The sequence below is a fragment of the Branchiostoma belcheri genome, unplaced genomic scaffold (assembly GCF_001625305.1).
Source record: "Branchiostoma belcheri isolate BF01 breed outbred unplaced genomic scaffold, Haploidv18h27 scaffold65, whole genome shotgun sequence".
NCBI classification, from domain to species: domain Eukaryota; kingdom Metazoa; phylum Chordata; class Leptocardii; order Amphioxiformes; family Branchiostomatidae; genus Branchiostoma; species Branchiostoma belcheri.
The window spans coordinates 994,719-1,019,104 of NW_017804298.1; the positions used below are offsets into that span (position 1 = coordinate 994,719).

General features: G+C 43.3%; 3 protein-coding genes across 3 annotated transcripts in view; 1 reads left to right on the top strand and 2 right to left on the bottom strand.

Annotated features, from left to right (window-relative positions):
* Positions 1-680: 680 nt before the first annotated feature.
* On the bottom strand, positions 681-13,907 carry LOC109483611 (mast/stem cell growth factor receptor Kit-like). The gene is made up of 9 exons (XM_019786648.1): positions 13,843-13,907; positions 13,334-13,444; positions 4,619-4,812; positions 4,077-4,196; positions 3,688-3,767; positions 3,433-3,473; positions 3,149-3,245; positions 2,616-2,715; positions 681-2,274 (listed from the first exon to the last, which is right to left on the bottom strand). Exons 1-9 carry the CDS (start codon positions 13,889-13,891, stop codon positions 1,948-1,950), a joined length of 1,119 nt encoding a protein of 372 aa, XP_019642207.1. The 5' UTR covers positions 13,892-13,907; the 3' UTR covers positions 681-1,947.
* On the top strand, positions 11,463-12,718 carry LOC109483610. The gene has a single exon (XM_019786647.1). The coding sequence runs from the start codon at positions 11,519-11,521 to the stop codon at positions 12,650-12,652; it is 1,134 nt and encodes a 377-aa protein (XP_019642206.1). The 5' UTR covers positions 11,463-11,518; the 3' UTR covers positions 12,653-12,718.
* Positions 13,908-13,972: 65 nt separating the features above from the next.
* LOC109483608 (multiple epidermal growth factor-like domains protein 10) overlaps positions 13,973-24,386 on the bottom strand; it is an 11,687-nt gene continuing 1,273 nt past the window's right edge. Inside the window, exons 3-14 of the mRNA XM_019786645.1 lie at positions 20,623-20,672; positions 20,135-20,222; positions 19,546-19,690; positions 18,830-19,002; positions 18,183-18,311; positions 17,454-17,640; positions 16,994-17,115; positions 16,487-16,612; positions 15,895-16,047; positions 15,456-15,551; positions 14,579-14,745; positions 13,973-14,200 (exon numbers count right to left, since the gene is read on the bottom strand). Of these exons, the coding sequence (XP_019642204.1) occupies positions 13,988-14,200; positions 14,579-14,745; positions 15,456-15,551; positions 15,895-16,047; positions 16,487-16,612; positions 16,994-17,115; positions 17,454-17,640; positions 18,183-18,311; positions 18,830-19,002; positions 19,546-19,690; positions 20,135-20,222; positions 20,623-20,672 (1,649 nt within the window). The 3' untranslated portion in view covers positions 13,973-13,987. The remainder of the gene's footprint in view (positions 14,201-14,578; positions 14,746-15,455; positions 15,552-15,894; positions 16,048-16,486; positions 16,613-16,993; positions 17,116-17,453; positions 17,641-18,182; positions 18,312-18,829; positions 19,003-19,545; positions 19,691-20,134; positions 20,223-20,622; positions 20,673-24,386) is intronic.

Below are 24,386 nucleotides of genomic sequence, written 5' to 3' on the forward strand. Positions count from 1 at the left end.
AATGAACTGTAGTGCAGAACGGTAGTGCAGAAGTGACCGAATAAACTGCACTAGCCTGTAATAATTCAGGCGTAATTCAGGGTCAGGCGTAATTAGAAAGCTTACTGATTAGAATAGAGCTTACATACTCATCTCTGGGGGGTATAAAGCTCGCTATTGAAAGAAGAACAAAAACAAACCTTGACCTGAACAAGGAGCTTTCATGACCTGAAGGTCCTCCGGCTTTTGTTTACTAGTAGTAGGGTAATCAGGCGGTAAAGCGGTGGTAAAGTTGACCTCTATCTGCTCTGGTGTTCGGCAGTCGAGAACTGCGTACACCATTGAACCTGCGTACCGTGTCCCTGCCCTTCCCTCATTTCTTAGGTCACTCACAGGATAACCTAGGTGTTTTAGATAGAAATGGTACCTGTATATCACTTGAAAGTTGTCCTCGGCTCCTGGACGCTCCGACAGTATGCTAAAGAAGAGGGAGGAGGCGGCTTGGCTTGGTTGACCCTTGACAAAGGTCACGTATAGGTCAACTTTGTTTGCCTGATAGGTCAACTTTGATTACCTGATTAAACATACATTGTCGCATTAACTATACAGATATCACAATGTCCTTCTTTTTTTTCAAATCTACTTCCTGGCATCTTTCGGCCTTCATCTTACATATTATAAATAGACAGTGAGACAGATCATTTTACGATCGCAACTCTTGCGAAAAAGATAAGATTTTATTCCCGAATATAATGTGGGAAAGTAACAAACAGTTCTGACACAGCAACGAAAAATTGGTCAAACATGGAGAAGGCCATAGAAATAATGTACAACCTGGCGTAACATAAAGCCAAACGATTATATCAGTTTCAGCAATAAAACGTCACTCAATCCTTTGCAGGAACACTGCAATTCTACACAAATAATGGATATATACGCCAATGACAACCTTGTACACATGCACGACAAGGTAAAATAGCAAGTATTATTATTATAATGAGGATAAATATTTACAAGTAATATCAACCCAACTATAGTTGTTAATATCTTGCTCGGCTAGTTAAATTGCAACAACAAGTTGATTTCTGGTGGTATTATATATTCCTTTATATACAGTCACGTTTCCTGAATAATTGTCAACAAGTCACATTACATTATAATAATATAAACATGGATATGCAAAACGTTATAAACTGTCGTACTGCACAACGTACAAGGCACTGTTTCGTATTGCAAACATGATAAAAGCAGCATTTCTGTGCAACAAATACAGACTTAAACCTCACACAAATGCGTGCATAATATAGCGGGGATCTTTGAAAGCTCTCGCTATACTCATGACTAGTCTGCAGTACAATACAACAGTTTCATATGATATGAAATATAAACTAACCTACAACATATATTTTCTGCTCAAAAAGTTACACTCTTGAACAAATGGCAATATAAAGCTGAATACTGATTCCAAATATCAAACCAAGGCATGTCACAATTACTATTGTGCACAGATTAGCCTCTTTGACTTTGTGTTCAAAACAACATCGGCAAACCACATACATTCAAGTGATCCAATTTTGTCTATTGCAGAGCATGTCTTAGTAATTAACGTTATTTGGATATATACATATTCTTGATTGACAAGATCACTGCCAATACTACTCCTAAGGCAGAGGTAAGACCCGTTTTCGGATCTTTAGAAAATCGGTTGTACCCTTTTTATCCTGGCTAGGAAATAAAGAAAAAAGAAATAGAAATCCCAACAAAACGTCTAAAATGCTTCTTAAAAAACAGGAAAACAGGCTGATTGGAGAGTATGTTAGTGCCACATCTCCCTCTATCTCTCTCTCTCTCACACACTCTCCCTCATTTTCTCCCTCTCATTCTTTCACTCCCTATCCATCTATCTCCCTCCCTCCCTCTCTCTCTGTCTCTCTCTCATTCTCTCCCTCTCTCTCCCTCTCTCCCTCTCTACACCTCGGAGACGTCCATAACGCGTTGATGGACATCTGGGTGTCCCGTGTAAGGCACGAGGCGCGACACCGGTCCCAGACCAGAGCGCACATCAGCAACGGCAGGCACAGCAGCGATAGCGGGTACGTTGGCCACGTCAGGTATGTCCGCAACGTCAGGTGTGTCGGTAAAATCAGGGATGTCCGCAATATCAGGTGTGTCGGTGAAGTCAGGGACAGGTGTGTCGGTGAAGTCAGGTGTGTCGGTAAACTCGGGTACCGGTGAGTCGGTGAAGTCTGGTGTATCGGCGATAGCGCGAGTCTGAAACACGTAGCTGAAGAAGCCCTGCAGGAGGAATACATTGCAAAGATAAGCTCATCTGTACACCTATTGAAATATGATGTGCTACAACTACAGTGTATATATACTTTATGATACCAATGCTTTATCGTGTTCGTGACTTTGGCAGATATTTGTAGGTGACACATGTACTTAAATCAGGTTATGGAACTATGTATTAATTGGTGTGAATCTGGACTCTTACTATGTCGAGCTTTGTCCGGTTTTTACTCGATAGTGACTGTGAGTGATACGTAAAACAATTCAGCCTCTGGCTGTGTGGCACTTATATTGAGTAACCATTCATTTAGATGAAGAAGAAGAAGAAAAGAGAAAGTACTATTTACCGTTTTGGCGTCCCTGACTTCCACCAGGTTCTTCCAGATCTCCAGAGCTTCCGGCCTCGCTTCCGGGTCCTCCTGCCAGCAGCTGAACATCAGGTCGTACCTGTGGGGAACAATTCAGTCGTCAGGCCTCAGAGCATAAACCTTTATCCTACGGACGGCAAAGATTTCTTTCAGCAAGCTCTGTCTTAGTGTTGGGGACCAAAACATCTGTGTTGGATTAAACACAATAAAAGTTTCAGTCTGGGGCGTGAACTCGTTTTGTCAAGCCCGTCATTCTAAGTCCCCGTATATCGGCAGCGGTGGGATTTGTGCCTTTCTCTCTGTCTCCCCGTCTATCTCTCTGTTTTGATTAAATAAAATTAAAAACAATCTGTCGAATGCCTTTCATATAGATTGCCATTTGACGATTGTCTACTTCTTCGCTGTTTAAGTTTTTTGTAAGATGGAAAGTTGTCAGAGTCATAGTGGTTTTGGTCTTCTTCATTACGGAATGGTTAGAAAAGGCTAGTGATTAGTGAAGTATTTGAACTCACAGCAGTTGAGGGCAGCCCTTCGGTTTGGGCAGTCGGTAGCCGGTGTGCAGTTCCTCCACCAGGAAGGCTGTGTCCATGCCGCGGTACGGGGTTTTACCTACATGAGTAAAACATCATTATTTCATGCTCCACTTGTAAGAAGCAGTATAAACTTTGACATTTTGTAACACCAAGGCCATGTTCACCATCAAAAATTCCATTTTCCAGTTATAGATAATCTCTAAATGAAAATCATGATACGAAATGTACTTGGCATATTAAGAGAGATGATCCATACAACTTACCCAGAGTTCCAAGCTCCCACAAGAATACACCAAATGACCACCTGTGTAAGAAAAGAGTACGTTGTTTAAGTTTTACAACTTTGACAACATTGTCAGCAAGTAATAGGATGACCTTTACGATCAAACAGGGCATAAAAACCACTGAATCCTGAATTTATTGGACGGCTTTTGCAGCAGTGGTTACAGCATAAGTGTCATATCAGAATTTGATCTATTTTTGTTTGTTTGTTTGTTTGTTTGTTTGTTTTGACTTACATGTCACTCTTGTGGGTGCATTCTCCGTCTCCCTCCAGACTTTCGATGGCCATCCACTTGTACGGCAGGGTGGCGTCCTTCTGCTCAGGAGAAACAGAACAATAGTGAAATTCTGAACAGAAAAGACTGACAAATATGCCGGGATTGTTGCTGAAAAAATCTCTAGCTCTAAAACTATGTCTTGACAGTCTTGACAGCTAAAATAGCCTGGGCAACAGGCCACCTCGCTATACTCAAATAACAGAGGACCACAGCTTAATTTTCCGTCCAAAGGACTGCAACCCGCAAGGAGCATTATTTTTTTTCTTCTATGGTTTGAGTAAGTTTGTCAAGTGTGTTTTAAGATTACGTTGCATAGAATTGATCAATCATTTCAATGTAGAACTCACCAGCCCCTGTTTGGTGTATATCTCGGTGTACACGTCCCTGGTCAGGCCGAAGTCACAGATCTTAGCCATGCCCTTCCCATGAATCACCACGTTACGGGCGGCGATGTCGCGATGGACGTACTGCAATGGAACAAGCAACACCGTTCAACTACCAAACAAACTAATACTGGAACACTGGGCAACTCAGAAACAACACAATACTGTCTAACCCTGTCTGTATCTGTATCTGTATAGCCGGTAACACCGCCCTTCGGCGTAGTGGGTGGGTTGGTGGATGGATGGGTGGATGGGTGGGTGGGTGTGTGTGTGGGTGGATGGATGGATGGATGGTTGGATGGATGGATGGATGGATGGATGGATGGATGGATGGATGGATGGATGGATGGATGGATGGATGGATGGATGGATGGATTGATGGGTGGATGGATGGTTGGATGGATGAATGAATGGATGGATAGATGGGTAGACAGGTAGATAGACAAATCACTAAATAGATAAATCATTAAATAGGTATAACGTTACATAGAGAAAAGAGAACTTACCCGTTTGCTGGCCAGATGTTTGAGCCCGTTGCACACGTCCACAGCGTACCCGGTGAGTTTCTGTCCTTCCTCCGCAGATACCAGCGGCTTGGTAGGGTCCATGATGGTCTCCATCCGCCCTCGCTTCTCAAGTTCCCACAGGTAGTCAAGCACACAGCCGTGCTCACAGTACTCAAGTACCAGCATCAGCGGGCCTGGAAATGGTGCAAAGTCAGTGTTAACGCTTGTTAGTCCGTAATTGTAAGCATTTAGATCTATATCATGTGGGGGTTTGGAAGGGTCTATGATGGTCTCCATCCGGCCTCTCTTCTCCAGCTCCCACAGGTAGTCCAGCACACAGCCATGCTCGCAGTACTCCAGTACAAGCATCAGGGGGCCTGGAAATGGGACAAGTTAAGTGTTAACACTTGTTAGTCCTTGATTGTAAGCACTGAGATCAAATGATTATCATGCGTGGGCATGGACGGGTCCATGATGGTCTCCATCCGCCCCCGCTTTTCTAACTCCCACAGGTAGTCCAGAACGCACCCGTGCTCACAGTACTCAAGAACAAGCATCAGGGGACCTGAAAATGGCACAAGTTCAGTGTTAACACTTGTTACTCCATAATTATAAGCATTGAGATCCATATCAGACACCAGCGGTTTGGACGGGTCCATGATGGTCTCCATCCGCCCTCGCTTCTCCAGCTCCCACAGGTAGTCCAGTACACACCCGTGCTCACAGTACTCCAGAACCAGCATCAGGGGGCCTGGAAAAATGTGCAAATGTGTTAGCATGCTTTAGGACATGGCTATAATAAAGGACACATCCGTGCTCACAGTACTCCAGTACCAGCATCAGGAGGCCTGTAAATGGGACAAACTCAGTGTTAACACTTGTTAGTCCTTGATTGTAAGCTTTGAGATCCATATCATCAGCGGTTTGGAGGGGTCCATGATGGTCTCCATCCGCCCTCGCTTCTCAAGTTCCCAGAGGTAGTCCAGTACACACCCATGCTCACAGTACTCCAGAACCAGCATCAGGGGGCCTAAAAATGGGACAAATTCAGTGTTAAATTTGTAGCCCAGCATGCACCAGTGCTCACAGTACTCCCACCAGTACCAACATTAGAGGGATGGAAAATGGTAAACGTTTGTTATCATGAACTGGCACATGTAGTCTAGTTTTCAGAACTCCAGCACAAACACTATTCCAGTACCAGCTAAAGCTATAGATACAAACTTGATAACGCACAATTGACAGTTAATTCTAACGTCACTGTTCAGTGAAACAAGAACAGCCTTTTGTTTCTTTGAGTTACCAGGCAGTCTGGTTCTTTTTTTATCGCATGCAAGTTCTGGTAGTGATGTAATGATATTAGGGGGCGGGGTAGGGCGATCCCAGGGCGACAAGATTGCGAACAACCTGTTGTCTGGTACGCCTAAAGACAATGGCAGGGAGAGAAAGTGTGTCACAGATCTCCTTTGATAGCACAATCATTAACTTTGCATACCATGCGAAACCTGTTTGACTTGCGACGGGTACAAGATAGGAGATATAAGAGACATTGTTGGGACAAGATGTCGCGAAAACTCACCTAGACCCTCGGGCGAGTGACCATTTCTACGTCCCTGTGCGGATATGGCAAAGATTAAAAAAAACAGATACGACTTATAATTACATGTTTTGGGACCCTTGCTGTTTGCAAGTTACGGACTCTTCAAAGGGACCATTAAAAGCATGTAACTTAGTAGTAAATACCACTAAGTGCCCTGCGGCTTTAAAACTTCCTTTCTAGCTAAAATCTCTTAGCATATTTCAGATGGTTGGTGATTTTCGGATTACGAGATTTAGGCTGATTTAGATACAAGGCCGGCGATTAGTAGCTCCTTTTAAAACTTAGCCTACTAAAGCACCGTGGCGCTTTCTCTATACACAACGTTAACGGCAGTGATATAACGTTACATAGTATGTTGCATGTCAGAAGCGCCCTCGATATGATTTCTGATAAACTGCTTAAACTTTGCAGCAATGGACAATACCAGAAATCCCTAATAAGCTTGACGTTTGTGTACAGCGTCTGAATCGCCAAGATCTTGGAAGAAATATCGCGACATTTCCTGTTTGTATATTTAGGGCAAGGGCAGGAAACTTCATGACAGTCAGATAACGTTACAATAGAAGCTTCAAACATCTGCTTGAAGATTATGTTCAAAGATTGCTACTCGACAAAATGAACCAACGATGGAAGTAAGAAACGATCGAACAAACATTCGAATGATCAAACAACCACACGAATTATCGAACAGACGCACGAATTATCGAACAGACGCCCGAACGTTCGAACAACTGTTCGAAAACACGATGGAACTATGATCGAATAAAAAGTGTCCGGATGCGTGCGCACTCTCCATCCATTATGTGTCCGCTGAGCCGTGCAGATACAAGTAAACAACGCTCAGTAGCCGGTAACTCTATCCGCATGACGTGCGTCCCCGGGGGATACAAGTTATCACAAACACACGGACGGACTGATCCCTGAATAAGCAGCTTCAATGATTGATAAGGCATAATTACCCGGCCGTGCCTGACCACCTGTCCGACTCCAGCCCCGGTCAGAGCCGGAAGGATTGTCAGTGTGAGCTCCCCTGTCATTCCGTATTATCTGTGACCCCTCATTTAACACTAAAAGTTCTGGATAGTCGTCCTTTGTGCCACGCTGTGACTAGAAATATCAGGTGTGGTCACAGACGTCAAGGACTTTATATAGGAGCATACGTCACACGTTACTGTGTGTTCGTCGTTGGATTTTCGACAGGGAGGCTACGACAGAAGCTACCGTCTGCAGGGACCATCGACAACCTTTCCCACGTCAAGGCAGCTGAAATTCGTACGACAAGTCTACGACTGTACCACGAATGCTCTAAGACTTTCACCGTCGCAAACCTGTGGTACGAAAAATGTGACCGGACAGTGCCTGGGTGCATAGTCATGTCTGAGGTTGAATTCCAACTTCTTTACAGTATGGAGAGTTGAGTAGTGAAAGGTAAAGAAGCAACGCAACTATCCGTACGCCAAAACATCGGACTTACAAGCGCCAAAGGTAAGAATTAAGGCTATATAATAGCTTATAGTTTCTTTTTACAGAAGATCTAGCTGTGTTCAACTCAAATTCTTACAACAATGGTGGTTTTGTCCGCAGACGGTTTTACGTACAGAGAGTATGTATGTATGCAGCAGCGTCATTTATACAAACAAGACTTCGGCGTGTTCGGAATATTCACGAAGAACATATTTGCCGGGCCTAGTGAGATTCAAATGTGACACGTACTGTGAACGGGACCATTGTTTAAACTGTGTTGAAAAATGATGCTACGGGTTAAATAAGGTCACGGTTTGTCTCCGAATGTAGCGTTAGGATTAAAATCTTTCCGTGTAGACAATTTATGTTAATTCATCTATCTGCTCAGAGACAGACTGAAATGATTAACATCATCGATTAAGCTGCATTTTTTACAATCATACTTATTTATCTAGGCAACGCCGTAATTGTGGTATTAGACAGTGAAATTAGCGACACTCAATTAAAGATTGACACCAAACCATTAATATAAGAACAAGCCCAATAAATTATTAGGACACAGAATATTCTTGGCTTGATAGAACAGCCTATACTGGTCCTTTATGGCAGTTTTGAGTGTTTATTTCCTTCTCTTTTTATTCGCGCACTCAGAAACATGTTGCATGTCACTAGTGCAAATGAGCCATTTTATTATTACTAACAAAACGGAAATCATTCTTGATATAAAGATAGCTGATTTGCTCTCGTCTTACAAATAGACATTAGTAGTTAGTCAGCAAACATAATACTAGTGTGCTAATGTTGATGAGGACAGTATGGTCAACATTCCGACGTAATGTTTACATGGAAAACAGGCTCTACGCTTCGATAGAAATCTATAGAAACAAACACTCGTACGTGCACATTGTATGTAACTGTTTCCAGATGAATACCCTTTTATTTTGCCGATGCTTTTTCTTAAAGGAGTGCAAGTGTGCATGAGTAGTAAGTCTGAAAACTATTGTGTGTTTCCATTCAACTGGACATTTGGTGTACCAACGGTTAGCTTTATGAAAATACCTCCCAAATTCTTATCCCTAATCCATTACTACAAACCATTAGAATATATCAAATGACAACAATAACAACAACAAATGTACTGCCCTACAAAGTTTCTCAGCTTAAATGACATCGACCTCTTCTTAATAGATTTGCCGAGTACGTGAAATAGGCTTAACGTAATTCCATCAAGAATTTCTTCAAGTGTTGTCGAAGAAACGTCCGATCGATTTTCCAAAACTCTTTTGTAAACAAGAAAGACACGAAAAGCCCAAACATCCTGGATCAAAAACCATGCAGGTCTAATTAAGGAAATAATCACCTCATCTCAATTAAAACCTACTGAGATAATTACCGAGAACATGTCGGGAACTGAAAAATATAACCGATGAACCAAATAAATGCTTCTGAGTTACCACAGACGACGACCACAACAACACGTAAACATCGCTTGTGGAGAGAATGAGCGCATCCAACCGTGTAAAATCGGTACTCACGGAGGTACGTTCAACCAAGCGTGCGTAACGAACAGCGGTTTCAACTATCTACACATAGTTGTTGCGTGGATTGCATGAAGTATGTTGGAAGCGAGCGAGATTTGGCCATTACACAAACAATTACAATGTTTGATCAATGTGCACTCATACAGTCCTATGGTATGGATACATATACAGGGCCCGAAATACTTGTCAGATTACCTGTACCTGATAACTTTTAACTGCACCACTTAGATGAAAAAACAAACAAACAAATGTTGTTATGTAGTATGGATCAAACTGGAAACTGAAGAAACCGTTTCATTTCTTTGTTGGTACTACAAACAAAATCGTCATAAAGTTATATACCCAATTCATGGACAAGTGCAGGTTAGGTGCAGGTAGACATCGGGAATACATGCACAGCTCTACAATTTTATTTACTAACCTGCATGTGCAGGTGGGATAACAGAGAAATCCGAGCCACCGTAAACAAGAACACTATTTCTCCATCATACAATAAGGCAGAAATTCTAGAGCTGTTGACCTATTTGCTCGACGGTTTTATAGGATGAGAGGGGACCATTGTCCTAGTGCCTGCTACACTTTTACCACTAGAGGCTGAGGCGAATTTCAGAGGCAAAAGTTGGTATTTTTACGGTTTGTTTGTTTTGTTGTCTTGTGAATCATACATTCACAACATGTGTTATGTTTCAATTATCAAATTAAGGGCCACAAAAATCTAATGTTGTTTGCTGTACTGTAGCTCTACGTACGTGTCTAGTTGAAAGGAGGCATAAACAAATTTTCAGCTGTTTTTCAAGTCTTCTTGTAGTGTTATCATACATTCTAATCTTCTATCCTCACTATAGAATAACTGGAAAGAGAGAGAGAGATCTCGTATGTACAAAGCGACGCAAAAGATTGGCAAAACGACTCGAGGTTACTTCAGTTCATTCGAACAACTGTTATTTTCCCTTATATTTTATTAACAAGAGAAACATACGTAGGTAGGATCACTGACGTCACCATGACGTTTACAAATTTCTGCCAACACAGTTTTGAATTGAGTTAACTGAAGCGCGGCCGGTAGAACAAACATCCACGCTCGTGTGGTCACAGAGAAAAGGTGTTTACCTTTCTGAGCTGGGACGATTTGCTATTTTTGGCTGTGCGGACGTCTAGAGTTTTGTGTAGCAAATATGTGTTTTCTTTAATAGCATAATTAGATAGACCCCTAGTGGCCCTTCCAATGTTCAGGACTCTACAAGTTGCCTCCGCTATAGCTTCAATCAGCGAGAAATTGCGTGGACATACAGGAAAACTTTTTACTAAAAACGAGCTGAAATAAGTTCCAGCGTTTCCAAATCCATGTACGAGTATATCCGAACGTCATTTGTATTTAAGCCTATCGACATTCGGCCGAATTTGTTGATCGCCAGACCTAGTCAACGAATTTTAAAATTGCCAGAGAGACAATTATATTTTTCGCCTGATAATATACCCTGCCACATTGGATGGGGCTCAGTAACCTACGAACAACGGCCCATCTCTAAAATCGCACTCTAATCGAGAAGACACGGGCCATATTTCTGCCCAAAATGTCATTCAGGGTTCGTAGACTCCAAATCAGGCGAGCTACAAGTATTTCCCAATTCCTATGAGACCTCAGCTTTATGAGCCAAACCCATGTACTGACTATTATACCGGTTTAAAAATAACCCACTTGTTTTGGACACAAACAGAACAGATATCATCTTACTGTTGTTGATCGCAGCAGGCATCTCCGGGGTTTTCTATATCCGGTGGATTAATTACTGAAACCGTTGTCTGTCTTTTATAGAGCGGAATAATTAAAGATAAAGAACAAAGGAGGATTTTCTAGTCTCCAGCAGTTTGGATGTAAACCTGCGTCTAAAATTATCTTCGATTGAGAAAAGGAATGAAAATCAAATGAAACCTGTATGGCTTTACCAATGGATTTAGGACGACACAAAATATAACTTACGGATAGAATTGTCAACGTTATGTCGCTAAATTCGATTTTGTAGGTACAAAATGTATTAGAACGCAGTAAAGTGGCAGGTAGGGAGTTCAAATTGGAAGTCTAAATGGTTGAGGCTGAGAGGAACTAAATGATACAAAGTTTATCTCATTTCTTATCTTCTGTTTCCTAGCTATATTCCTGTCTATTACCTTAGAGAAGTGGGAAAATGTATACAGATGCAAAATATTACAAGAAATTCACATCAACTATATAGATATTTAACGACATATTAAAATCTTCCATTTCATGTTGTTTTTGCAGGAGAAGGATTGAGGATGGACGGGATAACCAGTCACGCCGAGGGCGCTTTTCCCGGCTTACGGAAACCCGTCGTGTCCACCAAATCCGCTCTAGTCGCGCAGGCGCGGGAGAGACACAGCCACGACAGAAAGATGGAAGGGTTCTCGAAAGAACATTCGAACATCATGGCGGACCTTCGGAGGGAACAGAAAAAACTCTCCAAATCTTTAGAGAACCTCTTGACAAGAAAACAGGCTATCAAAGGAAACAAAGGGGACTCGGAGACACGAAAGTACCTAAGTTGTGAGCAAAACGATACACACATACTGCGCGGTCGACTGACAAAATCGCTGGACACAGCTACAACAAGCATTGACAACTCTAGAAGGCGCCTGACTAGACAGCTGTCTTGCAGATCAGAATCAGGCTCACCGCTTCCTTCCTACGTTACAAGAACACAGTCCTCCTCTGATGAAGAAAAAGACTTCCTACACCCATGGATACGCAGCAACAGTTCTCCTGATACTCCTAGTTTCACGCTAAGAGCCAGAAAAGGTCTTTCTGGGCGAGATACTATCAGCTCTGCAAGCAGTGGACACGGAAGCTTCTCAAGCCCTGAACCTTCTCCACCGCCTAGCCCCAGACGAACCGTTCCAAAACAATACAGAAAGCTCGGCCGGTCAGCCAGTGACACGCAGGCACCGTCTGAACATTACAGAGTGCACAGCGAAGGAGCTAAGTCTTCGTCTCCCCCGGTTTCTCTTCCAGGTAGTGGAAGACCTAAGAAGGTATCTTCGGTCCCCAAGCTACCAGAAGTGCAACAACCAAAGTCGTTGTCTTTGCCGAGTTCTCCACAGATGATAAGACACGACGTTTGCCTGCTCGCTCCAAAGAGACACTCTTTCAACGCCAAGAAACGCATGAATAAAGGCAAAATGTTCTGCGACGTCGACGTGGGGGACTGCAGCGAACGCGAGTTCTGTAGCGACGGGGTCTGCTACAGACTACCCAAACAAGGCCGGGCGAAACCAAAGCCGAGAGGAGGGGGCAGGAGACAAAGTGTAGCCGACGGCGTGCCTCAGATAGTGACGTCATTGGACACTAGCAGAGAGACGGACGAGTTTTGGTATCTTCGCTACGTGTTAGAAGATTCGCCCACCGAGGTTTAATGAAAATCCGCGTGCACGCGTTTTCAGATAAAGTTTGTCCAATATATTCTATTTGTTAGCTGGATAATCAGGACATAGTAAGTTTGAACTTTAACCTTTCTAACGCCGGGTCATTACCATGATGTAAGGTCAATTCTTTACCCTGATTACCCAACTAACAAATCATGTAGCAAAGTATAACCGATTGTCGATATAGTAAAAGCAATAATGTCCTATCGTTACACATATGTCGCTGCCAAAGTTAACATCGCAGTTGCTCTCAATCTTTACAACTAAGGCTAACCATAGTGTAGAAGTCGAACTACAAAAATGTGTAGTTTGCTGCTGTCGATATGTTTAAGAATTGTAACTGATACATGACATGTATTATCATATAATATTGCTTATTCACCCATGACGTTTTTGCTGATGATGCAATAAATTTATTCCAAGCTAACCCAGTCCCTGCATCTGTATTGTGACTGTTAGCACAGCTAGTTGACCTGTATCCCAGTCAGTTTGTTGGGTTTGTGTGTATGATATCAACCCATTAAACGATTGAAGTGGCTACGTTATGGTTACTTCACGGGCAAATTATTTCCAAGGCTTGAACTCACCCCAAAGAAACCTGGTGAAATGATAAAGTTATAGGGGTCTTATAGCTACAGCTGGAAATACAGAGGGGTTGTGCACGGTACTAACCTTCCTGCAGACAGATGCCGTGTATGTTGACGATGTTGCGGTGATGGCCTATGTTGATGAGGTGATAGGCTTCCTTCAGGAAGTCACGGACGGCCTTCGTAGAGGAGCAGTCTGTAACACAAGGAACAACAGAGTCTTTAGACAAGTTACGAAAGTCTTGAGCAATTTTTATACACTGAATTAAAGAACAAATCTAAAAGATGCAAGATACAGATTTAGGTTTTAACATCTAGATGACCACGGTAATGCCATATAGCATTTCTTTGTGTCCTATCTTCCTTTCTTTTTCCTTCCTTCCTTCCTTCCTTCCTTTCTTGCATTTTTCTTTCTTCCTTCATCCATCCATCCGTAAATTCTTTCCTTTCTTCATTCATCCCTTCTTTCCTTCCCTTCATTCATCCATCCCTACTCCCCTTCTTGGCCCTTCTTCTTCCCTTTCACAATTCTTCCTTCATTCCCTCCCTCCTTCCTTTCTTCGTTTATAACTTAAAAAGCTATCATCCACCCACCTCTCATCTTCTTGGCTGCCACAGTGATGCCGTTCCCGCTTTCCTGCATAGCCCCGCGGGTCCAGCCCCCCCCCCCCTCATTCCTTTATTCATCTATCCATTCATTCATCCCCTTCTTTCCTTTGTTTATTCCTTCCTTCCTTCACTACCCACCTCTCATCTTCTTGGCAGCCACAGTGATGCCGTTCCCGCTTTCCTGCATGGCGCCGCGTGTCCAGCGAGCCTGCAGAACATCCCCGAACGCGCCCTGTCCCAGCATCCTCTCCGTCAGCACCTCCTCTCGCGAGATTTCCCACGTGAGGATCTCCTCCACCGTCACCTGCCGGAAGGACGAGCTGTTCTCTTCTTGGACGACGCGCTGGGAGGGGAGAGATTTTTAACGTCATTGTCTTAAATTCAATGGAAAAGTTCACAAAACTAATTCGTCTAACTTTGAAGAAACGACTTCTCGATGACCGTCTGTCATCTTCATCAAGGCAATCATGACTGGCTCACTATGCACTGAAGCTAACTGTTACTAATTCACTGTGCACCGAAGCTTGGTGTTACACAATACACACAGAGAGAGAGAGAGAGAGGGGGGGGGGGAGGATGGAAGGTGGGAGAGAGAGAGAGCTAGGAACATAGAGGGAGAGAGAAAGAGAGATTAGCAGGACTTAAGTAAAATCTCTGTAGGCCCTACCAAAGATAAGACTCTAAAGCTTAAACTTAAGAATACTCCAAGACGCCTTCTCACCTTCACGACTTCCAGTGTGTCCTCCTCCCCTTCCAGCTTGAGGTACTTCTTTGCCTTGCGCCTGCGCACTTTGACAGTCAGGTAGATTGCGATCACCACCAAAAAGACGAAAACTCCGGCAAAACTCATGACAGGAATGAACCAGTCTTCGTCTGCTATCGATGGTTCTGTGGGAGGCATGTGTGTATTCATGAATACTTTCATCAGGTTGGTAAGTCACTGAGTAAAGAGACTCTTTTCCACAACCGCCGACGTTTCGGTGACCGTCTTTCGTAACCACGTATATATGTAGATATGTAAATATTGTACGGTTGGGAATGCGTCTATAGCACCTGTACTACAGTGCAATGTGAACCAGTCAGAATTGCCCCGAGAAAGGTGACAGACGGTCACGGAAACGTCGGCTGAATAAAAGACTTGGTTGTGTAAAAAAAGTATCTTTACTCATATGTACATTCTATAAAATTCAGTGTGTAGGCAGTATCCTTAATGCCTGGATCAATGATAATGAAAAATAATCTAAGTGGCAAACAAACATTAGTTGAAATGGTCCTTAGGTACATGTAGAGGTGGTCACGAGTACCAAGGTGACAAAGAAGAAATATGAGTTATAATCTTAAATTGTAGACTTTTTATAGGAATCTAAAGTAGCTGCAGTCTGTGTAACTTCAGCTAAATATTATTATAAATCCTCAAGCAGAATTTCCACAAAGAGTGACCTGAATATTTTAAGTTTCGTTGGGATCTATCTATTCTATCGTTATTGGTTAATATGTAACGCAGATATTAATGCAGTGGAATAATAACATTCTAAAGACGAAGCCAGATTTCGTAACTGAGTCACGTGAATACAACTTAAACAGAATGTTGGTGTTACGTTTCAAGCAGTCTCCAGTGACTTTGCTGCAAATCTCCCCCTCCGCGCATGTGCAGTTCTCGGTACAGTTATTGCCGAACGTTCCGTCCGGACAGTCTGGAAGTAAGAACAGATGAAAACTCATCCATTCAGTGTTCTTCCACGTCATTGGTAGACGTAGCAAGTGCTTTTACCAGCATATAGAGTGTTACGTTATGAAAAGTAGTTTACTGTAGTCTACTTTAAAGTAAGAGTCTATACAGATATGATAGAGCTTACAACATACTAGTTCTAGAAATATGGTCAGTACAATGACAATACTTATACATGCACAATTAAACATCTAAACATCATGACTTTTGTCGTGTTTGTAGGTGTTTGAATTGTTTTAATAATGGTACTAAGACATGGTCTGGACTTCAGACAAAATTCTTGAAGAAAAAAGACAATATTGTCTGACCGAATTCGCAGTTCTCCCCCGTGAAGCCGTTTCCGCAGCTACAGTTGCCGAACTGGATGTCACACTGGCCCTGATTCTCACACGTACAGCTGTTGTTGCAGTTTTCTCCCCACTTCTTGCCTTGCAGCTCCACCAGAGTAGGATCGTCACATACTGTCATCAGAAAGAACGTTCAATTTGCCTCACGACCACTATCTTATTAATGGTTATGTCTAATTATTATATCCTCTCACCTAGAGCTTTCGACCAGTCACTCTGGTCTTCCTCAGTAGACTGACCCAGTGAGGCTTGTCACGTGGCTTCTTTGAAGTGTGATGTCAAAACTGGGTCAAAGGTATCTGATAGACGATGTCGGCTAAGTGAAGGGTGGTGGGCCCTGATGTAAATAGCCTCCTTCATCCCTCTCAGGAAATAGTCTTGTCTGGGTCCAAAATCCTTACAGTGTCAAGTCACTGGGTCAGTCTACTGAGGAAGACCAGAGTGACTGATCGAAAGCTCTAGGTGAGAGAACGTTTTGTGTTGGACCAAAATTTTTAACTTTAAACATGTAACTACCAACAGAGATGAACTTTCATGATAATCTGGTACTTACGTTGTTCACATGTTTCTCCCGTCCTTCCCGGCAAACACACGCACCCCCGGTACCGGTAGCAAGTGGACTGGGCGGCGCAGTCGCACGTCTCCTCGCACTGCTCTCCGTACATCCCATCCGGGCAACCTGAAGAGGAGCAAGTGCGCATGTGTGTTAATGTTGGCACTCACGTGACGATGACGTCATTCTGCGTCCGCCATGTTGGTGTGTTGAACATGTGGGCTGTCGTTGCGTCGGTGACAAAGGTGTTGCTACCGCGACTTTCCTCACTTCACTCAGGTGGACATGAGTACCTAGCTTCGCTTAGGGACGTCCCTCGGATGGGACGTTGGATGGAGGTCCCGTGTTTGGGGAGAGCCACACCCCATGCACATTAAAGAACCCACCGCACTTATCGAAAAGAGTAGGGGACCTTCCCAGTGTGAGTGGTCCAAACCTTACAGTCCGGTCTTACGCAGCTTGTACATGTATGTTTACCGGTTATGCAAAACAAATAAACAGACTTACCCTTAACGGTTATACTCTTGTTTGCTTTATGCTCGACCTTTTGCTCTGTCATGGCAACGCAGGAGTAAACACCTTCGTCATCATCCATGACGTAGGGAAGGACAATGGTGGACTGCAACTGACTGTGGGTAGAAAGAGTACAGGTTAATAAGATATGGCCATAGCTATATAGATAACAACTGTGTGTGTGGATAGCATTCAGCACCAAGGATAGGCATGTTTGCCTGTGTTTGCGTGCGTATGTGTTTTGTGTGTGTGTGTGTGTGTGTGTGTGTGTGTGTGTGTGTGCGTATGTGTGTTTGTGTCTTTGTCACTGTGTGTATGTCTGTGTGTATGTGTGTCTGTTTCTGTGTGTGTGTCCCTTTGTGTGTGTCTTAGTGTACGTGCGTGTGTGTGAATGTGTGTTTGTATATGTTTGTGCATGCTACAGTATATACACATATCAAACTCCTACACGTACCTTTCATTTGTGTAGCTCACTGTGACGTTGATCCGGTCGCTGCCGATGACCTCTGACCCGTCCTTGTACCAGGTGATGTTGGTGACGTCATGCAGGTTGTACCCCCTGCACGTCATGGTGACGTTTTCGCTGACGTAAGAAGGTTCCACCAGGCCCTTGTTGGAGGTGATCCCGGCCTCGGACTTAGCTGTTCACCAATCAAAACACAACAGGAGAATCTTAAAGCATCCAGCTACAATGTATGGCTAACTTAACTCTTTAGCTTAAGTTTTTTCTATAGGTACTACTAGGTATTTGAATACGGTAGAGTGACATGAAGTGATCATGAGGGCTTGGGGTGAATGGCGTAACCGCAGATTGGCAGGAATGTCGAATTGGTGGGAGTGGAACATGCACAGAATCGGCAGTAAATTCACCATTGAGCTGGATAGCTACTATAGGCCTATTTAATTCTGTCAAATTGTTTTACAAGGGGGCACAGACTGCAGAAAATACATGACATACAATGATGTTTAAAGCAATAGATTCAGAATGGTGACGGCGCACCCAAGTTTCAACTTATTTTTATGCCACCACCAACGCAGAGGACAATGCTCTTTTTCCCTATAAGGAAAGTAGTCTAAATTCCCAGGGGCACAAGATCGGTGGAATGGCAGGATTCAAACAGGGGACCTCTACCATTACGCCACATTTTGGCTGAAGGCAAAACTGTTTGATAAACTGTCTTACTCTCGTTGCAGTGGACTCCGGTCCAGCCCGGTGCGCAGTGGCAGGCGCCGGTGAAGCTGTGGCACAAGGCGCCGTTCTCACAGCGGCAGGGCTGGCGACAGTTCTTCCCGTACTTATCCTTAGGACAGGCTGCGGGAAGGAGGGAGGGAATGAATTAATGAATAAATGATTGAATGGATGGGTGAGTGAGTGACAGTAAATGAATGAATGAAGCTGTGACACAAGGCTCCGTTCTGGCAGCAGCAGGGCTGGCGACAGTTCTTCCCGTACTTACCCTCAGGACAGGCTGTGGGAGGGAGGGAATGAATGAGCGAGTGAATGAATGAATGAACAAATAAACGAATAAATGAACAATTGGATGAATGGACGAATGAATGAATGACGAAAGATTGAACGCAGGAAAAACGAAGAAGGAACAAACAGATGAATGAATGAGTGAATGAATGAATGAATAAATGAATGAATGAATAAATGAATGAATGAATAAATGCATGAAGAGTGAGGCTTAAACTTGCCATTGGTAGGATACAATAGTCGAACAGAAAGACTCAAGAAAAATTACTACGGATAGACACTGATTGATAAACTTGTGAATGAAGAAGGGATTTCTGTAGAGGGGGTGGTTCTAACACGAAACCGTCTCCTACATTTGACGTTAATCCTGAAGGTGAAGTCCACAGGTCCGACCGGTCCGTTGAGGTCCTCTGACGTGTAGTTGCTGACGTGACAGTGGATCTTGATGGGCCGATTCGTGATGCTGCCGACCGCTATGACCTCCACGATAGGGTCTCCCTCCTCACTGTACGTTCCTCTGTTCAGTCTGGAGGCAAAGAACATGGCGAACTTTTAAAACGATGCAACTCACTCAGACTTACATTAGAGATACCAAGCGCTTCTAGCTCTGCTTGACTGTATTTAACAGTCAGTTAGATGCAGAAGTCCAAATACTACATGTGTGGGCCTAAATTTTTCCCTCTAGCTCTGATTGGCGGATGTGTTTCCGCCAATGAGATAAAGGAGGTTAACACGTAATCCTTAGAAGCCACTCAAGCTCAAGATTTTTTTTTCAAATAACTTAATTAGCATTAGCATTTTTTTTAATGTCTTGGGATACTGCCTGGCCAATTTTGCGACCACCAAAAGATCCGCTTGGAGATTACTTGGAGACGACAGCAGTTCGCTTGTGTGAGCTCTGTAGTCTACACTAGACTCCTTTTGCAGGCTGAATAAATCCAATCGGCCTGTTGGACCCTTGATGGCCGGCTACCTTCTTTGGCCAATTATCCCTTTTAAACCGATGTCTACGATTTATTCAGCCTGCAAAAGGAGTCTGGTGGGGAGTTCTGGAAGAAGTTAGACTTACTCTGGGTACTTGGTCCTGTTGTAGTCCACCCGTGTGTGCAGGGTGGTTAGAGGCAAGTTCTCGCTGTCCACAATCTCACACACTTTTTCTGGAGCATCTTCCGGCAGTATGCGGCCTGGTACAGGGCAACGGAAAATCATGGTGCCTGGAGGAGGGGAATATGATTTTTTTTTAATATTCCAACATATAGTCAATTTTTTTTTCAACTTATATTAATGCCGCCACCAACACAGGGGACAATACAATGATCATTTTCACCTGAGCGAAGTGAGGAAATTCTTCTTAAGTGCCTTTCCCAAGGACACAAGATCGGTGGCATGTCAGGACACGAACCCGGGACCCCTCCGTTCCTACGCCACACGAACCCATGCCCCAGGGAAGATGATTGTTTATCATAAGTTACCCACACGATTTGCACATGATAGTAAAAGGCCATAGCAAGTAACTTTTATGGGTGACATCCTCAGCAGACCCCAAATCTAATGCGATAGGGCGAAAAAACAAGGTGGGCCCCAAAAAACAAGATTCCTACATTTTCGAATTTCGAAGTGCAATTCTAATAGATAAATAAATAAATAACTGTACTCACAGTTTTCCTCCATAGTGAACATGTGCACAAGCTGGTCGAGTTGCAGCGTCATTGAACCAGTGTCGGCCAGGGCGATGTCCAGAAAACCCTAACAAATAAAGATGGGGGTGCTCATTAAAAATATGCAGATGACTGTGACAATGATGTAATGCAATTTTTGGTAATTTTTCCCATTGACACAAGCACAACAGAGAGTCATGTTTATGGCTGCCACCTGTTCACAAAGACAAGATCTGAAAGGGTTTACTGCGTACCCACGGCGGTACGTTGCTAGGGTGTTCTTTCCCGTTGCTAGGCGTGTTCGGCAAAGTATCGGGTGACCCCAAATGGAACACGCGCTCTTTTCCAATTTACGTCAGATCGAACATGCTTCGGGTTCGAAAGAATGTGGACATGGCCACATTTTTTACCACTGCGTAATACTTCAAGCAATTATTGAAAGTATCCTTGCTTAAATGTTTGGCAAAGAATGAATATATGAGACTTACGGTAGGCTTTTGACTGTACCCATCGAAGAAGCAACTCTTTTCAAAACGTTCTGAAACGAAACGGCATTGATTTAACGTTAGATATACTTCGAAGTTGATGTAAAGAAAGGTAGGTAACAGAAACGGTAACAGACACAAAGATAGGCAAGGTGCGTTCGACATACAATATGTTACTTCCTTGTGGCGAAGTACTATGATGCACAAACATAATACGAAGATCAAACGTACTTTTCAGTGCACCTGGCAATAGCTTTTGGACAAGAAAAACAGCCCCTGCCCGAGCATACTATTAGACCACAGGCGCTAGGCCACCGAGTTTTTGTTGAGATCTAACAATACATGTAACGTTACATTGTTTTGTAAACCATTAAATAAAATCCTTATTATTGTTTCGCGCATGTTAGAACATACACTGTGTCTGCTCATTCAGCCCGTAGCCATCACAATACAGTGGTCCGTTGAAATATTCCCAAAAATCATACAGTCACATAACACATAACACCGTGAACACGGCCCGTTGAAAGGTTCCCTAGAATCATACGTACACTGTACACGGTCACAAACTGATGAGGATTCCAAAGAACCATACGAACAGATACCGAAGTCTCCCGAAGATTGCCGAGAGCCGAACAGCGACTTCCGAACGCTTCATCTTGGTTAGGTACTTAGTACTAGTATACACTAGGTGCGAAATGCCATTTCAAAAGACCCTATTTTCTGCGAAATGCCATAAGAAAAATACAAGTCTTGATACTATCTATAATCAAGGGGTAACTAAGTAGCCATGTAAACTTTTTGGGGGTATGATACCATATTTTAAAGAAGATATGAAGCATTTTGTAAAGTCCAATTTCCGGCGAACTGCGTTACCAGGTCGCTGCTGTACAGGTCAATGACATCATCGCTAGCCAATCAGACGCACGATAGGCCCACATTTCCCGCGTGGTTCTAAAATGTAAACGCACACAACTGGCTACATCACCCGACAAGAGTCTTGACATGCTATGTGTAAATGTACTCTAAACACGTCCACAAACCCCACCGACATGTTTTCAGTTCTACATATGTTTCCCAGGCATGAGATTTGGAAAGTGTAGTTGTGCCCAATATCTCTAAAATGTACTATATCGTTGTTTTCTGAGTCTGGGGAGGCAGGGACTTCACACCGAACGTGATTCTAAGTCACATTTTTGCTGCCACCCCAGTTGGTAACGCAGTTCACGGGTAGGTGTTTCCTACCCTGTCATCTTTTTGAAGTTATCACCGCTAGCGCTAGCCCCGGCTTGGGGTTCTATCGAGTCGAGCAGCGGTTTTGCGAACGCATTCGAGTTTGCGAAACCTGTTCTATTCCCGTCGGCCTTTGCGCTACCCTGAACGCCAATGTAACAGCTGAGTAATGAGTGTGCTTTTTATTGTATGATTCAGCGGACCAAGTACCCAGCAGTATGTATTATATATGTATGGTTCATTGTACAGAGAATTCTAGGGAAATTTTTCAACGGACCGTGTTCACGGTGTTATGCGATGAGTGTATGATTCTCGGGAATCTTTCGACGGACAGTGTTCACGGTGTTATGTGTTGAGTTCATGACTCTTCGGATCCTTTCAACGGACCGTGTTCATAGTGTTTGTGTTCAGCGTATGATTATCGGGAATCTTAAGCTTGTACGGAGTGCACAGTATACGAGTGTTCATAAAACAAAGCAACAGCGATCTCAACAAAAACTCGGTGGCCTATCGCCCATGCCACCCCAGTTGGTAACGCAGTTCACGGGTAGGTGTTTCCTACCCTGTCATCTTTTTGAAGTTATCACCGCTAGCGCTAGCCCCGGCTTGGGGTTCTATCGAGTCGAGCAGCGGTTTTGCGAACGCATTCGAGTTTGCGAAACCTGTTCTATTCCCGTCGGCCTTTGCGCTACCCTGAACGCCAATGTAACAGCTGAGTAATGAGTGTGCTTTTTATTGTATGATTCAGCGGACCAAGTACCCAGCAGTATGTATTATATATGTATGGTTCATTGTACAGAGAATTCTAGGGGAAATTTTTCAACGGACCGTGTTCACGGTGTTATGTGATGAGTGTATGATTCTCGGGACGGGAATCTTTCGACGGACTGTGTTCACGGTGTTATGTGTTGAGTTCATGACTCTTCGGATCCTTTCAACGGACCGTGTTCATAGTGTTTGTGTTCAGTGTATGATTATCGGGAATCTTAAGCTTGTACGGAGTGCACAGTATACGAGTGTTCATAAAACAAAGCAACAGCGATCTCAACAAAAACTCGGTGGCCTATCGCCCATGATTAGACATGCGTCGATAGAGAGCAAACTATGCCCTCTTGCATTTTATGCCCCCCCCCCTACGGCCTATGTAATATGATCACGTAACCATTCATGTTTCTTGAACAAGATTGGTCATTTGAAATTTCTTTGATCGTGAATTCTACGCCTGTGTCCATGTTAGACAAGAACTCGAAAGCTTCAATAAAGGTAAATTAGCGGCGATACTTATTGCAAACTTCGAGACAACCTCAAATAAAATGCACGTTTTATTAGTGTTCCGCGTAGTGCCAATTAAGAATAATTGTGCACTGGAAGTGCTCTTGTTCAAGATTGCTAATATGGCTAACATATAAGATACATAAAATCAACACATCGTAACATTTCCCTTTTTCCAATAGGTGGGGCTAACAAAACAAAAATTAGGAATCCACAACAAAACACAAGTTACAACAGAAAAATCTGATAAGGGAAGATACTTCCCTTTTCCTTACCGTAGAGGAAAATGTGACAAAAAGTCGGAATATGACACCGATTCTGTTTGTATGAATTTCGCTGTTTTCTATACCCTTCTAGTCAATTGGCAAGAGCACAGTTCCGTTTCGGAACTTAACCATGCCAATTCAGCATATGCAAATGTACAAGCAGAACCATATGATTTGGTGTCTGCAAGAAATGGCGGTATCTAGCCTCTACCAGGCTTCGGGAGGCGGCTGGAAAGAGTAGAAATCGGCCAAATAGAGAGATAGCATGCCAAAGGAGTTTGGTCGGGAGCAGCAAATTGTTCTCTCCAGTCGACCAAACTCCCCTGGCATGCTATCTCTCTATTTGGCCAAATTATACTCTTTCCAGCCGCCTCCCGAAGCCTGATAGAGGCTAGGCAGTATCCATTTACCAAGAACAAAAAGCAAAGAACGATAAAATGCCCAAAACACGCCAAAAAAAATAAGCCCAAGTCTAAACATCTGGTTAGAGAGTACTGTAAATTCATTTTTGTTCGCGGGGGATAAATTTCGCGTTAGGAAAGGATTTTTGCGATGTTTTACGTTCGCGGTTGAAACAATACTTAAACATGGTAGTACATTTACAGTGCCTTTACTACGGTTACAAGATTCCTCTTATAAGTCATTGCAAAGGTCATGGACAGGCTTAGCTGGTAGTACACAATATTGTGGCAGTATGCTGCTATTGATGCATGTCTTCCACTATTGTCTTGTCTGATTTCACATGCAGAGAAGCTCGGAGCGGTTCTTGTTGAGAATAGATAGAGGAGAAGGATCAAATAGCGCGGTTCTTGTTGTGGAAACAGTAGAGAAGAATGTCAAATAGCTTGTTTATTAAGACTCTCCTGATATGTATCTAAATGAGTGAAGCAAGTGCGTGTGTAAGTTCATCTGGATTTACTAGTAAACAAACGTCCGAGCCATCGCAGCCGATACAATCGCGCAGCGTCCTTGTCATGGGTTTACCATATGACGTTAAAA

Bases quoted from the DNA above. Each gene is read 5' to 3' on its own strand.
- LOC109483610 (XM_019786647.1), top strand. From the start codon at position 11,519: ATGGACGGGATAACCAGTCACGCCGAGGGCGCTTTTCCCGGCTTACGG.
- LOC109483611 (XM_019786648.1), bottom strand. From the start codon at position 13,891: ATGCAGGAAAGCGGGAACGGCATCACTGTGGCAGCCAAGAAGATGAGA. The intron at 13,445-13,842 runs GTGGGTGGATGA...CTTGTGTTACAG, and splicing joins GGCAGCCAAGAAGATGAGAG to ACTGCTCCTCTACGAAGGCC. The intron at 3,768-4,076 runs GTGAGTTCTACA...TCTCCTGAGCAG, and splicing joins TATACACCAAACAGGGGCTG to AAGGACGCCACCCTGCCGTA.